This window comes from Drosophila elegans, unplaced genomic scaffold (genome assembly GCF_018152505.1).
Source record: "Drosophila elegans isolate 14027-0461.03 unplaced genomic scaffold, ASM1815250v1 contig_183, whole genome shotgun sequence".
In the NCBI taxonomy this organism is placed as follows: Eukaryota; Metazoa; Arthropoda; class Insecta; order Diptera; family Drosophilidae; genus Drosophila; species Drosophila elegans.
In genome coordinates, this window is record NW_024545550.1 from 5,786,120 (window position 1) to 5,800,987 (window position 14,868).

The 14,868-nt window shown below is 41.2% G+C and overlaps 1 protein-coding gene across 2 annotated transcripts; it reads left to right on the plus strand.

Annotated features, from left to right (window-relative positions):
- Positions 1–1,417: 1,417 nt before the first annotated feature.
- Positions 1,418–14,841, plus strand: LOC108143446 (hillarin). 2 transcript variants are annotated; one of them, XM_017267875.2, is made up of 9 exons: positions 1,418–1,435; positions 5,303–5,787; positions 7,035–7,176; positions 7,275–7,474; positions 11,363–12,357; positions 12,875–13,361; positions 13,708–13,821; positions 13,900–14,063; positions 14,144–14,841. In XM_017267875.2, exons 2-9 carry the CDS (start codon positions 5,599–5,601, stop codon positions 14,307–14,309), a joined length of 2,457 nt encoding a protein of 818 aa, XP_017123364.1. In that variant the 5' UTR covers positions 1,418–1,435; positions 5,303–5,598; the 3' UTR covers positions 14,310–14,841. The 2 variants fall into 2 exon arrangements, with proteins under 2 accessions (XP_017123364.1, XP_017123363.1); XM_017267874.2 differs by lacking the exon at positions 1,418–1,435 and adding an exon at positions 1,444–1,693.
- Positions 14,842–14,868: the final 27 nt, after the last annotated feature.

Genomic DNA, 14,868 nt, shown 5'->3' on the forward strand with positions numbered 1-14,868 from the left:
GAAGATAACGATACAAAAACTTATATATTTAGTTTCTTACTTAACTTATAACATATATATTTTGTTTCTTACCTACATAATCCATTTGCCGCAAAATAATACTACTTTTTAAAAAATTACTCATTTGTAAAAACTTAATATTTGGTATGATGCTTCGTTAAAAAAAACATATGTAAATCAACCTGAAAGGTAATGAACTCTTGGTTATGTGGTTTGCGCACTTAATTCAAATCGACCGTGGAAAAAAACTCTCTGTAACAGAAGTTGTAGTTTTCTTAAAATTATTATTTCTTATTAGTATTGAAATTAATCGCCATTTTTTAAAAAGAATTCCTCATACCAATATTATTTACTTACAAAAAGTTTTGACAACCAGTTTCTGAAGTTTCGATTAATTTCTCACTTGAAAAAAGCTTTTTTAAAGCAACTCTGCCTAGAGCTTTTGTGGGCTCTCTTTTAATGTTCGTACTCAAGCACTCAAATTCTCTCTGATATCTTTCTCTCAACGCTCAAAAACACTCTCGAAAAACTCATTTTGATTGCTCTCTGCTCTTTCTCGCATCATAAATGTTCATAGCATATATGTAAGGGAAGCGAGGATTTAACATGTTACTGTTAGGAGAACAACGATAGAGCCTCTGTCTTTAGGAAAACTATGCTTTAAAATTAAAAATTTAGCTTTTGGTCTAAATAAAATAAATAACAATTAAAAAATCGATGGCCACTTTCGTGTTGATGCTGAAAACTAAGCAATATTTTTCGTTTTTAAGATATATTTTCACAGCTAGCGATACAACTAGGCGCAGTAGTTTTACGTTTAAATAAAAAACAGTCCAGAAAACTCAGTTCTCTCCGGAAAAAAGCGAATATCGAAAAAAAATTAATAAATGAAACATTTTTACCCAATTGGTTATTACCCAGTTGTGGATAAACTTAATCTAGGAAGACTCCCCTTAGGTTCAACAAATATAAATAAATAAATATTAGTAAACCAAAACGATTTTAAAACTAAAAAACATTTCAAAAAAGGCTGGTTTGCCATCCATTTGTTGAAAACGAAATACTGTTTGTAGTAACAGGAAACCAAGGAAATCAAACACGTCGCTGAGACTTATAATAAAAATCAAATGTTTTTCTTTGAAGTGCTGTAAAAATAACAAAACATTTAAAAATACAGAAAATGCTTTGTGATTACATCGGGATTTCTAATGAATTTAAGCGGCCTGTGCAGACGGTATAAGAGCCAACGTTTTTTCCAGCATGTTAGCCAACATAGCAGTCCCTCTCGCTTGAAACGTAAGCAAAATGACTCAGTTGTTCGATTTCTCTTTCTGCTCCCGACTCTGTTTTCCATTCAAATCCAAACTCAAGCTCAAAACTCAAGCTCAAACCGTTTCGCCGTTCGGTCGCATCAGCAAGATCACCAAGTAAAAAAGTAAAGTAAATAAGTAAACTCAACGAGTAGGTTGGGTTTCGCGGATGCGGATCGGATGAAAAAGTGAAATAGCGGCGGCAACTTTGCTAATTGTTCTAGTGCCTAGTGCCCATCCAAAAAGGCAGAAACCAAAGAAAATCTAAAGAACGTTAAATCGATCGTGGAACTGGCTGGAACTCGAATGCTCGAATCTTGTGTGAGCTTGTGTGAGTGAACGAGCCCGTGTGTGTCGTGCTGCCGTGCCAGTGTCTGTGTTTGGTAATGAAATTTTGTTACATTCCCAATAACCAAAACCTGCTGTCTTTTGGGACTTAACTTATGGATCCACAAGAAATGCCGAAAATGTGATTAAACGAACGCGCAGAATCGGAATTCCAAAGACGGACCTTGCGAACTGAACGATCTGCTCTCCCCTTTTGTGTGTGTATATGTGCTTGGATCTCGTTGGGGCTATCGGTTTTTCTTTGTGTGTGTGTGTATGTGCGTTTGTGTGTGTGTGTTGGGGTACGAGTGTGGTGTGCCTGCTGCGTGTGTGTGAAATTTATGATAAATACTAAATACTTTTGCACAAAGCGCGCCCCTTTTGCATTGAGAAGAAAGTTGTTTAGCATATACGCGTAAAAGTATAAGCGAAGAAGAAGCAGAAGTGTGTCAAAAAAGGGCCCAGAACTCCAACTGCAACAACAATGCTCCAGCAAACATCGCGTGTGTATAATCAAGGCGAAAATAACAAAAATAATAGCGATGCTGGGGAAATAATTTACGAAAAACTGGAACGAACGATGCCGTCGCGGCAGACACGAAAAAAAGTGAAAGATTGCAAGCTGCGACTGCGTCACGGCATAAACACACACAAACACACACACACACACACGCAGAGGCGAGGGTGGGTTGCATGAGGGGCGCTGAGGGGGGTGTAGTTAGAAGACACCACCTGTCATGGGCGCTGGTTGCAACCCCACCCCCTCTCCCCTTGCGGCTACACATGTAGATACATATGTGTTTTTCAAATTATTGTGGCCGCCTCATAAATAATTTTCGGTGTTTGTGCTTCTTGTTTATTGCCAGCGAAATGGGCGATTTCTAAAAGCAATTCATTGTTCCATTCAATTAGCAACTCTGCAATTGGCATAGAAAGCCAAGTACTTGCGAGATCTTCAATTTGCTCAAGCAATTCTCACAAACAGTCAAAATCCTCGAGATAGAGTTCAATTCTAAATTTTTGTGCTGAAAGGTACAGAATTGTTATAAAATCAACATAATTGAATGCTGGAAGGGCGCAAAAATGTTATATTTTTATTGCCTTTAAATGTTATTTGCTTAGTTCAAACCCCAAATTTATTTGCAGTTTGAAAATATCACAAATGGTAAAACAACAAAAACTAGCTCCACAAAGTTAGTTTAAAAAATGCCCTTGTCAAAAGTGATCAATCACATGCTTTCTAACTTTTTTTTGTATTTTAAATATGATAGTGCTTTTAAGTAATCTCTTCAAATATTTCTTTAAACAATAATGGTTTATCGAAAGTTTTCTTAATGATTTAGCTTAAAACATAAGTTTTTAAACAAAGATTTGATATATTTTGATTAAATAAAATAAATTTTTATTGTTAGGTTAGCATAGTATGGCATATTCACTTGTGAAAACCTAGGAAAGGTAAATATTTTTCATTGTCTATTTTCTCCCAGTGTCACATTTTGATTTGCTACTTTGTATTTTTCCTCATATCGCTCTGCACTCAGCCAAAGTGACGCAATCATTTGCATTTTATTTTAATTCCTATGATTGTTTCACTGCCTGGCTGAATAACCAGTTGCTGTTTGTCGTGTTGTTTCTGTTTGGCTGTTGTTTCTTTGCATTTATCAAATCTTTGTATCTGGCTTTAATGTGATTAGCTGTGGCAATTATGCCAATTCAAGTTCATTATGGTGGCTTTGTTGTTGTTGCTGCAGTGGCTTACTGTTATTATTGGTATTTATTTAATTGTCATTGTTAGCGTTAGCGTTTCGTTAGCCAATAGCAGTGATAGAAACGAAAGACTTAGGCAACGAACTTGTTCAGCCAAATTGAATCGCCCCATGCAAATGCTGCTTCCGACTGCTTATCAATTTATTTAAATGTTTTCGATTGCGAACAATTGCCCGTGCAGAGCAACTTTCGTTTTTGTGTGACTGCTTCTCCTTTTGTCATTTTAGTTTTTCCATTTTTTTTTTTTTTTTTTTTATAATGTATTCGCATGGCATTTCGTCCGCATTCAGCTGGAAAAGAAACCAAAAGCTGGCACGGCTCAGCGGCACACATGTGCGAAATTCTATGCGGCTTCTCGAATTACTTGCACTCGGCTTCTTAGTCACACCCAAGTGACCATCATGGCATGATGGGATATGGGACGGGTGATGTAAGTCGCACGGGGCGTTTTGTCAAAGCCGCCCCAGCTAATTTGCCCACAACTCGGGAGGTACTTTGCGGCCCCGCATCCACGTCCATTACAATTATGATTACACGCTAATTATGTCAAAAGCAAAGCGTAATTGGACCATTCAATCACACCGATTGTGATCGCATCAAGAGATCAAAAACCATCCATTTTTGTCGCCCTCGTGGGCGTTTCCATTCATGGAACACGCGGATTGTTGATTGATATTCCAATCGATGCGGGGGCTGACCAAAGAGCTGGACGAGATTATTGACAGGTTAGTCATCGCTCGAGTCTAGGGTTTTTTTAGGCAGCCAATTGCCCCTCTCTTGATTCACATATCCAATTGTTGGGGGCTTCACATTAGCTTCGGCCGATCAAAAGCGGAACCAAATTCAAATTTAATTCACAGCCAATCAAAATAATTTGGTGTTACAAAATCTCTTGGCGGCCTTCGCCGCATTTGCATTTTTCCCCCTTTTCCCCCTTTTCCCCGTTTTTTCCCGTTTTTCCATTTCCATTTTATATTTCTTACCATTTCCCATTAGTGCTGCAGCTGTGGCGGGCATGCAATCCACATCCACAGATCAGCAACCTTCGATGCCGCAACTGGCGCTAATCATAAGGCCTTGCCACCCCCCAAAACCATCGCCTGTCTTAACGTTCATTAAACTTGAAAAGAAAGCAAAACGATGACGATGACGATGACGAAGACGAAAACGAAGTCTTCGACTTCGACTTCAAGTGCGGTTTTTGGCTTTACCTGAGCAACTGAGCCGCATTTGTTTTAATTTTGGTCAATGCAACAGACGCCGCAATAGAAATAGCAGTAACAACAACAACAACAACAACAACAATGCATTCAATTAAAGTAACATGCACTTGCTCGCACACACTTACGTACACACAATCAGCTTTTTTCCACTTCAATTTAATTGTTGAAACTAAACAAAACCGAAAGGAAACCTGCCAGCAACAATCGCGTCAATTAATCAAATGGAAAATGCAACTTTTGTGCCTGTGCCGGTGCTGGTGCCGGTGCCAGGCGGCAGTTGCACGTTGCACGATCGAGTTGCAGCAACAAAAGGCAACAACTCAAGTTCAATTGTGGCACGTTCGGGGCAATCTCAGGCTCAAACTCCCGTCGAGGTCAATGGCAAGGCGAAATGTCTTTTTTTTTTTTGAGCGCTCCTCAGCAACCCTTTATCTTTTTCCACCGACAAGCGACAATCTTTGTCCACCGTGTCCAGTTAATTAAAATTCATTAATAATCTCGGCTCACAGCCAAAATAAATGAAAGTTTTGGCTTGGCCACCGCCTGCGCAAAGACTACAATTTTTTTTTGGGCCTGATTTGGTCGCTGGCCGAACTAAAAATTTGATTCGAATCGCAACCCAAATAGGAAATGTCTATCTCCCACTCAGCCAGTAATCGTTTTGGTCATTTTTAGTTGGACAGCTTCTGCCAGCAGCGGACGGATGACGAGGGATGAGCGGATGAGCGGATGATGCCAGCCAAAAGTGTCTCCAGTGTCTCCCCAGAACGAACTGCAAACTCGAAAAACTAGCAGAATACTTGCAAATTCCACGCCAAGTGAAATTGAAAGACGAAAAGAAAAGTGACAAACACAACAGGCGAACCGACGAACAGACTAAAAGACCAAAAGACGAAAAGACGGGTACCCGAAACCAGTCGGAAGCTGCTGCCGCACGAGCGTTTGGGATCCATATAGACACACCACACATTATGTATCGGCCAAATTTCTACGAGTCGACTTGCCTGCGCTGCAGCGAGACCGTCTATCAGGTGGATCGTGTGGGGCCGCTCAAGGATTTCACATTCTTCCATTCCGGTTGCTTCAAATGCGTACACTGCGGCACCAAGCTGACGCTCAAGACGTATTTCAATAATCAGCACAAGCAGGATGACAAAGAGGTAAGTGCGCCATCACATATATATACATACATATGTATGTACAACCGCAAACAAGAGTGATCGAGACAGAAAGGCAGACAGAAAGAGAGGGAAAAACGAAAGACTTAAGCGACAAACGCGTCAGGCTAAATATTTGCACAGCTGCAAGATGCAAAAATGCAATTCGAACGACACTTTTTTGTGTGCCTATGCATAATAATAAATAACTTCGTTATTGCACTTTACCGAGGCGCAAATGTGTGTCAGTGCGGTCTGTCATTCATATGCAAAACATACATATGTACCTACAATCTTGCATATGTAGTATATACAGTGCGTTTCGCAGCAATACGGTTGCTAGATGTGGAAATCGTTGTGGTTACTGGGTTCGATAAGAAAAATATAAGACCATGCAGCTTAAAATAGTTTAGCTAGTAGTGAATAAGACTTAAAATTACAAATAGCTTATTAAAATGTTAACTTTAATGAAATACCTCCGAAATAGTAAATAGCTTTATAATTTAATATAATCGCTTTCAAAAAAATAATAAAGAAAATTATGCTTTAATAAATATGTATTTGTTTCATAAAAGTTCTTGAGGGGCCCTTAAGTTTGCCTATGGTTTATATGGCCTTAAATAAATCTGTAAGAAAGTGACACAAAGGCTTACATTAATGTTAGTTATATGAATTGTGTATTTTAGATCTAATCGACTTTAAAAGACAGGACGCACTGTATTTAGGTCCGTTTTCGTGGTGGCATATGTCTATTGCCACCTGCTGTGTGTAGGTGAAGCGGTTAGAGTTGCATTTGCAAGCGACTGACTTTTGGGGTCTGCTCACGCACTCAAACGAAACCCAATAAGGCTAATGGGGTATATTGATTTAAGCGCTACGATACATTCAGACATACTTGCAATGATTCAGCTGGAAATTCCTTTATGTTTAAGGTAACTTTAATTGCAGTTAATTATCCATGCCCATTAAGAGGTCTCAAGAAGCATTCAGTACAATAAAAGAGCCGAAAATGAGAGCTCATTTTTTTTAAGAAGTGCAATGAATAGCATTAAATTGATATTATCTTGGTCTTTATAAAAAGTTCCAGGTCATGAACAAATTTTGTATTGCTATATTTTACATTACATTTGAATCACTTTTACGGATGGCTTATTAACTAGAAATCTTTGTTATTAAAATAGTATTTCTAGTTGTTATTTAATACATTGTGCAAAATATAGTTATCTAATTTGATACCACTCGCCGTCTAGGTCTATTGCAGTTCACATGTACCAAAGAGCGGGCCCGGCCATCTCGACCAGACCTCTGTGGGCATTCGTCAAGCCCTGAATGCGCCGCGCACCAACAAATTCGTGAACGAACAGATTCGAGGCACGCGCAGCGAGATCGATGGTTAGTATGTGGCTGTCATGGACTCCTAACTTGGCTAACTTGGATAACTTGGCTAACTGCTAACCGCTAACTGCTCTGTTCTGCGGGGATTTCTGCAGGTGGCCCACTGGGGGGCTCCCGCCAGTCGACGCCGAACGGCTACGGTGGCCGGGAGGTCAGCTCTCCGTCGCAAAACGACTCCGACTACAAGTACGGACGGTTCGATGCCAGTGCCCTGCACATCGCCCACGCCCTCAAGCAAACGGAGATCCAGAAGGCGTACAATAAGGCGCGCGAGAAGCCGATTGATTTCTACCTGGTAAGCGATTCCCGTCGACAAATCTACACATAGAATAGAATAACGCAATACGTAGCCAATCCATCCGCCGAGATGCGGATCCAAGTGGCCGTAAATTAAGAGATTATTTAGTGCAGAACATCTAATGAAATTTTAAGTGGCTAGCGGGGCAAGCTGGTCAAGTGTGTATCTCCCATTCTCTCCAAGCTTCACCGATTGTGCAATGTTCCTGGGCACAACGTCGTGGGGTTTAATTAATGCACTGCCAGCCGTGATTATGTAGGCTAGTGTGCTATTTACACCCGGCTGTGTGTAGTGCTTTGTTGTGGTGGGGTTGCTCAAGTGTCCGAGACTGAAGCTGTAAATACAGTTTTGCCGCTACTATTAACCAAAACAAACATATAAATAAGAAAAGAATGCATTGCCTTAATTAATATTATATATTATTATTTGTTTACTTCACAAGGATAACTAGTTGTCCAAGATTCTTTACATTTTCTGTGACTAACTATTTAAAGTTAAACATTTTAGCAAAATTTTAAGAACATTTTATAAGTCAAACCTGAGAATTAAAAACAAAACTGAAATGTATCTAAAATTGATATTTTAGCTTTAAGGAAACCGGTAATATTTAAGACACTTTTAAGTGGTTCAAGAAATCGAAATCTGCAAGCAAATTTAATAATTTAAAACTTCAGGTTAATGCGTATAAATGTGATACCCAAATTGATCTAGTTAGTGGAAACCCGGCATGCTATTGGCCAAGTTGATGGGATGATCTCTCGGCCAGATTATAATTTATTAGCCCGACTGGTCGGCCAAAAGCTGCTTGCGTTTATCGGTGCTCGCATCTTTAGCCATGACTTGGCACTTGGCACTCGCCTCGACCGGAATGGTAATCTCCGCCTGATGCTCGGGTGAAAGCATTATAATCGCATTTTACGTAAAAACGAAATTCAAATCGCACATGTTTTGCTTTTCTTTGACTCACACTCATGCCATTGCCATTGGAAATGCCGAAAACGGATTTTTCTTTCACTTTCGAGAATGCCACACGCGACTGACCAGCACCGCTATCACCACCAGCACCACCGGCACCATCAGCACCACTAGCACCACCGCGGGCAGGGACAACAGCAAATATTTTTATTGCAACGCTCAATTTAACAAATTTCGAACAGGTGTCTGATGGCCCACACGGCACTAACAGACGCCAAAAGACAGCGAACAAGAAAAATATGTAAAAAAAAACTGCATGCATGCGATCATTAAAAATCGTACATGTTTTACACTCGCTCGCACACATATTAAACACCATCGCCCTCACTTTGGGATTGCCGCACTATTTTCGGAGTTTAATATGCCATATAAAACTGCAATCAAAGTAATAATGCGAAAAATTTCACTCCTAAATCATAATATTTGGAAGCAGCATTTTAGTAGCTACAAAATAATGACATCAACATTTTGATGCATATTTAAGTTAAATTAGTTGTTGAATTAGTTGTATTATTATTTCAAATTTAAGACAAACCTCTATTTGACAATAGTTCCTATAAGTAAATCCAATGTTATATATATGTCCACCCACATCCCAAAATGCATAATTAAGACTTTTAATTTGAGCAACAGTGAAATGAGTTTTGAGTATTGTTATTCCTTATTTAAGATCAACTTCTTTGTGGCAAGGTCAATTGATTGATCAAATCTTTAAGCTGCTTTGCATTTCGCTCGCTGGTGCTGTTGCATTGAACGCGACTGTGCCATGGCCAGTGCAGCGGCACAGACACGGCCAAGACAATGGCGCCACCGGCAGCGTCACTTGTTTTTCCGGCTGCGTTTCTGCCGTTTGCTAAATCTAAATTATGCGCACCACAGTGAAAGTGGCGGCAGCAGCTTTTTGTTTGATTAGTGGAGAGTGGAGCTGGAGTGAAGCGAAGCTGGAGGGGATTGGAGCTAAAACTGGAGCGGCACACACCGATGCTCCGGCTCCGTCTCCGGCTGTGACTCTCCCGATCTCTGGCTGGAGACACACCACTCCTCTATTTTCTGCCCTTATGCAATGCACGCGTTTTTAAACGCCATGTAATCGCCGTGTAATTTGGCGCGGCAATTCCATATAAAAACTCTCACGCAGCCGCAAACGTAAACGCAGAGACTAACTTCCTCATAGCTGCAAAGCTCTTTGCCAATTTACAATTTATTTTATGCCACTGTTTCGGCTGCTTTTGGTATTTCTTTTTTTTTTATATATTTTTGGACGGCAGTGGAATGGCCGTGCGCGCTTGCACAATAATTAATTTCAACATTTTTGGACTTTCGTTTTCGTTTGGCTCTGATTTGATTTCTTGTGTTGTGTTTGTGTTTGGTGTGTGTTTACATTTCGCTCTTTGCGCCTTTGTCACCGTGGGCGACGCATAACTGTTTTGGTTTTCAGCTCCGGCATTATGGTCATATTTAAAATCCGCTCAAAGCCGCTCACGCAATTCCGGCGTCATCGCTTTTTGACCATTGTCACCGGGCCTTTGAACCGTTTAGTCTCAGGTGTTTCAATTTTGTTTCCTTTTTTTTTTTTTTTTTGCTGCTTATTACTTTGTTGCTTTTGTTTTATAGTTATTGTTTGAACTTGACATTGAATTTCGTTTTTAATTACACATTGTTATTGTGTTGCATGGCGCTAAATGCTTTGCGAGTGATACATATCCTCATGCGGAAGTTATAATTTCTAAAATAGCCATTCACAAGAGCAACAGTTGGTCAAATAAAAAAAATAGAGACAAGGGGGATATTAAATGCAGCTTGCAGATCGGTGATTAAAAGTGCTAACGCTGAGGAGAATGGAGTAAATATGACTCGCATAATAACAGACCATCGGTGGGTTGATTGACGGTCGCCCAAACCTCCCATTGCCGTAATTAGCACACAAAGTTGGGGTCACAGTAATAGCCCAGCAAGTAAAATAGCTGCAATCCAGTGACAAGCTATTTAAACAGCTTTGACTATGGTGATAGGCAATCAGATTTCATTAAAAGTGGTTTTAATTTGTAGCTCATCAAAACTGTTTGAATTTACATTTCAAGTTTCTGTTGTAACTTTTTTTTTGTTATTTTGTTTTACAATATTTATAAAAAAATGTTATTAATTAAACTGGCTTACAAATTTAAATCTACAAAATTCCTACAGGTGAAAAACCTTCCGAAAATTACACAACAAATGTTTCGTATGGTATTATTTTTTTTTAAGTGCAGTACAATTTTTTCTTTTGTTTTTATGCCTATTTTATTATTTTATTTTCAGTTTTGCCTTACCAATTTTAGTCATTGATAGCGTATTTTACTAAAAGTAGAAAATTGTTTAGATTAAAAAAAAACGTAAATTGCACTGTATATTTTATCTTGTAAGTCAGTGCCATTAATTAATTTTTATGACCTATAAAAAGGTTCTTTTTATTATAAATAATTTGTTGAACTTATCATATACATAGAGCTTCGTCTTCTTTTGATATTTGCTGTTACTTGATGCTTGGCTAAACTGTTGGTTTGCCGGACCACCTGCTATTATTGAACCAAAGCGCTACAATTATAGATGCAATAGATGCACGCAATGCGTCTTAGTGGGCGGGAAAGTGGGGGGTGGGGGCTGGGGGTTGGGGGGTGGCTGAGCCGCAGAAGATGCAACTGCAGTCGGAGTCGGGGGCCTAATGTCAGACATTGAGCCGCGCTGGTGGCAGCTCAGGCGTGGCATTATAATTAGCCAAGTTAACAAGCCAAGCATTGCAGAAACAACAAAACAAATCGCTCGCAATGCAATGCAATCAGCAACGAAACTGTGCAGCTTTCTCTTAAATCACAAAAAAACTTACCCTCTCTCTCGGTTTGTTCTGTGATTCTCATTCTGTGATCTTTGCAGGCTCGCGAGGAGCAGGCTCATCTGGAGATGAAGCATCGCAAGGAAGAGGACGATCTGTACCGCAAATTTGCCAGCAAACGGGCCGAGGAGGATCGCAAGATCCAGGACGAGTTTCAGGACGAATGGGAACGCGAGCTGCAGCGGCTGACGCACAAGTTCGAGAAGGAGCTGGCCACCTCACGGCGTAGCCGCGACGAGGCCAACATCCTGACGCTGCGCCACGAGCAGCAGAAGGAGGACCTCGAGAAGAACATGACCCTGCGGCGCAGCAAGAAGAAGGAGAGCATCACGCGTAAGATGCTGGAGCACGAGCGGTACGAGACCGCCGCCCTGGTGGACCGCCAGTCCAGCGAGATGCTGGAACTGATCAGCGCCCGGCGATCGGAGTACATGCAGAGCGAGAGCATCTTCCTGGACGATGAGTTCAGCGAGGGCGCCGTGCCCGTCGAGTATCCGCTGAATGCCCCGATCCCGGCGCCGCCGGCGGTCAGCAAGTTCCAGATCTACACCGATCCCATTGAGTTCGAGGACGTCGACCGCATCGCCATCTCGGTGGCCCAGGAGGACCAAAAGACTTTCACCGACCTGGTGCGCCAGCTGGTCGGTCGCTGCACCACGGACATCGAGAAGGCCCGCACCATCTTCCGCTGGATCACGGTGAAGAACCTGAACGCCATGCACTTCGACGACGATCTGCGTGGCGACACGCCCATGGGTCTGCTGCGCGGCATCAAGTACGGCACCGAGAGCTACCACGTGCTGTTCAAGCGGCTGTGCAGCTACGCCGGCCTCCATTGCGTCGTCATCAAGGGATACTCGAAGAGCGCCGGCTACCAGCCGGGTGTCAAGTTCCAGGACTCCCGGTTCCGCAACTCATGGAACGCCGTCTACGTGGCCGGCGCCTGGCGCTTCGTCCAGTGCAACTGGGGCGCCCGCCACCTGGTCAACGCCAAGGAGGCGCCCAAACAGGGACGCGGCAAGAACGACAGTCTGCGGTGAGTATACTCAAACTATTATACAAATAGGTATTACTAGTCCTTCGTTTTTAAAAGTTAGAAGACATTTTAGATTCTCATTGTTTATTCGCTAACATAAGTTTTCTGGCTACACTACATAAGTCTCAAAACTACAAATTACAATCTTAAAAAGGATTCAATTAAAGAATTATTGTTATTCTTTTGAGATAAATATATTTAATTTAAATTTATTTTATACATTATTATTGTTCCGTTGAGAGTTTTGTAGCCCCACTTTCTGGAAAGCTACAAGTTGGTCTTAAATTGTCAAATTCTATTCGGTTTTAAGCGTTTAGTTTACCATGAATACGATAATTCGAATCTTACTCATCTTTTTTCATCCATAAATATTGTTTTTAAACCAAAAACTAAAACGAGAGGTGGGTACGAATAAGCCTACACCTTTTACAAAGTATTTTTTCGTTATTCTGTGGTTTCTTATATGTATTTCTTATATTTATATTAATAAATATTAATATTTCATTTTTTTTGGCAGCTACGAGTACGATGATCACTACTTCCTCACGGATCCGCGCGAGTTCATCTACGAGTTTTATCCACTGCAGGAAGAATGGCAGCTGCTGAAACGTCCCATTACGTTGCGGGAATTCGAGAACCTGCCCTTCGTCCGTTCACTGTTCTTCCGGTACGGACTTCACTTTGCGGACGAGGGCTACGGAGCTGTGGTGTTCACCGATGACACCGGAGCGGCCACGGTGCGCATCGCCATGCCCACGGACATGCAGAGCTGCCTGATCTTCCACTACAATCTGAAGTTCTACGACAGCGACGAGGAGCTCTCGTACGATGGCGTCTCCTTGAAGCGATTCGTGATGCAGTCGGTGATTGGAAACATAGTTGCCTTCCGGGTGCATGCCCCATGCTCCGGCGCCTTTCTGCTGGACATCTTTGCGAATGCGGTAACGCCGCAGGAGTATCTAACCGGCGAGCCAATGAAGTTCAAGTCGGTGTGCAAGTTTAAGGTGGGTAATCATCTAAAAGAAGTGCAGAAAGATCAAGTTTTAGCAAGCGAATCTATAGACTTTATACTATTTTTAATTAGTTTTTGCTAAAAATTAGTTCTTTCATATTTTGTATACTTATAATTTAAATAGTTAAAATTATATAAAGTTGATTTATCGATTTTTTGGAATGCACTAAAGTTTTGGCACTTGTTTTGTAAAATAACACAGGTCAACAAAATTAAATTGAAGATGTATATATACTTTGTTCTTAAAAGATACTCCGTGTAGAGCCCTTTCGAAGTCGTAATCTTAATCCATTCGATTAGTCATAGATAGCTATTAACGAGCACTCTATTATTTTCAGATTTGCTGCGAGGAGCTGCAGACGGTGATGGTGCCACTGCCGGATTGCGCAAGTGGCGAGTGGGGACCCACGAAGGCCACCCGCCTCTTCGGACTTATACCCATCACGCATCAGGTGGGTTGATTGGTTATTACGCTTGGTGATTGGGTGATTCGATTCGAGTGCCCTGTGTTGTGTTGTGCTTGCTTGCAGGATCCGCTTATCTTCGCCGGACGCAGCCTGGACCTGCAGTTTCGCATGTCGCGTCCGCTGACAGATTTTATGGCCACGCTGCACAAGAATGGCATCGAGGAGAAGAAGCTGGCCAAGTATGTGACTCACAGCACGCTGGACGACATTGTCACGTTCATCATTAAGTGAGTGCACAGGGAAATGGGAAATTTAATGGTCGTTCGCTCATTCCAATCAACTCAATTTCACTCCTTCTCCGCCGCAGCTTCCCCGAGGAGGGTCAGTATGGTCTGGACATATACACGCGTGAATTGGGCGCCCCTCAGCACCATCATCACCACAATAATAACAACTCCTCGTCCTCCTCCGGCGAAAAACATTTGTTGACGCACTGCTGTAAATATTTAATCAACTCGTCCAAGCGGAATTAAGTTGATGGCGGTGGTCAGTGGTTTCCTGGACGGAGGCGACGGAATTCTACGCAAACACAAACAAAATGCAATATTAATTATAGTCTACACTTAAGTGGAAACCTAACACACGTTTACCACATCACAAAAATCCATTATGCAGGTGCTAAAAGAAAAAAACCAGGCAAATCCGACAACTTGGCCAATCAAGGCCTAATCTGATCACAATGAACGATGAACGATGAATGATAATGAACGATAATTTTGCTCAACCAATTGGCAGGCGAGACGGCATGCGGAACTTGTAAATACTCTAGACTCTAATCATTAGACCTAAAAAGATGCCTAGTAATACCAACCCTAAAATCAGCTCTTAATTAATTTGTACATCTACTGAATACTGAATAATGCTTAATAATTTATTACATAAACGCAACGTTGCCCCTTATGCATGAACTCTATATTATACATATATACATACGACTTTGATTTAAAATGTTTAATGTTTTTGTTTAAGCGTTCATAATGTGAATAAAACCTTATTATACAAATATTCATCCCACTCTATGACGACTAAATG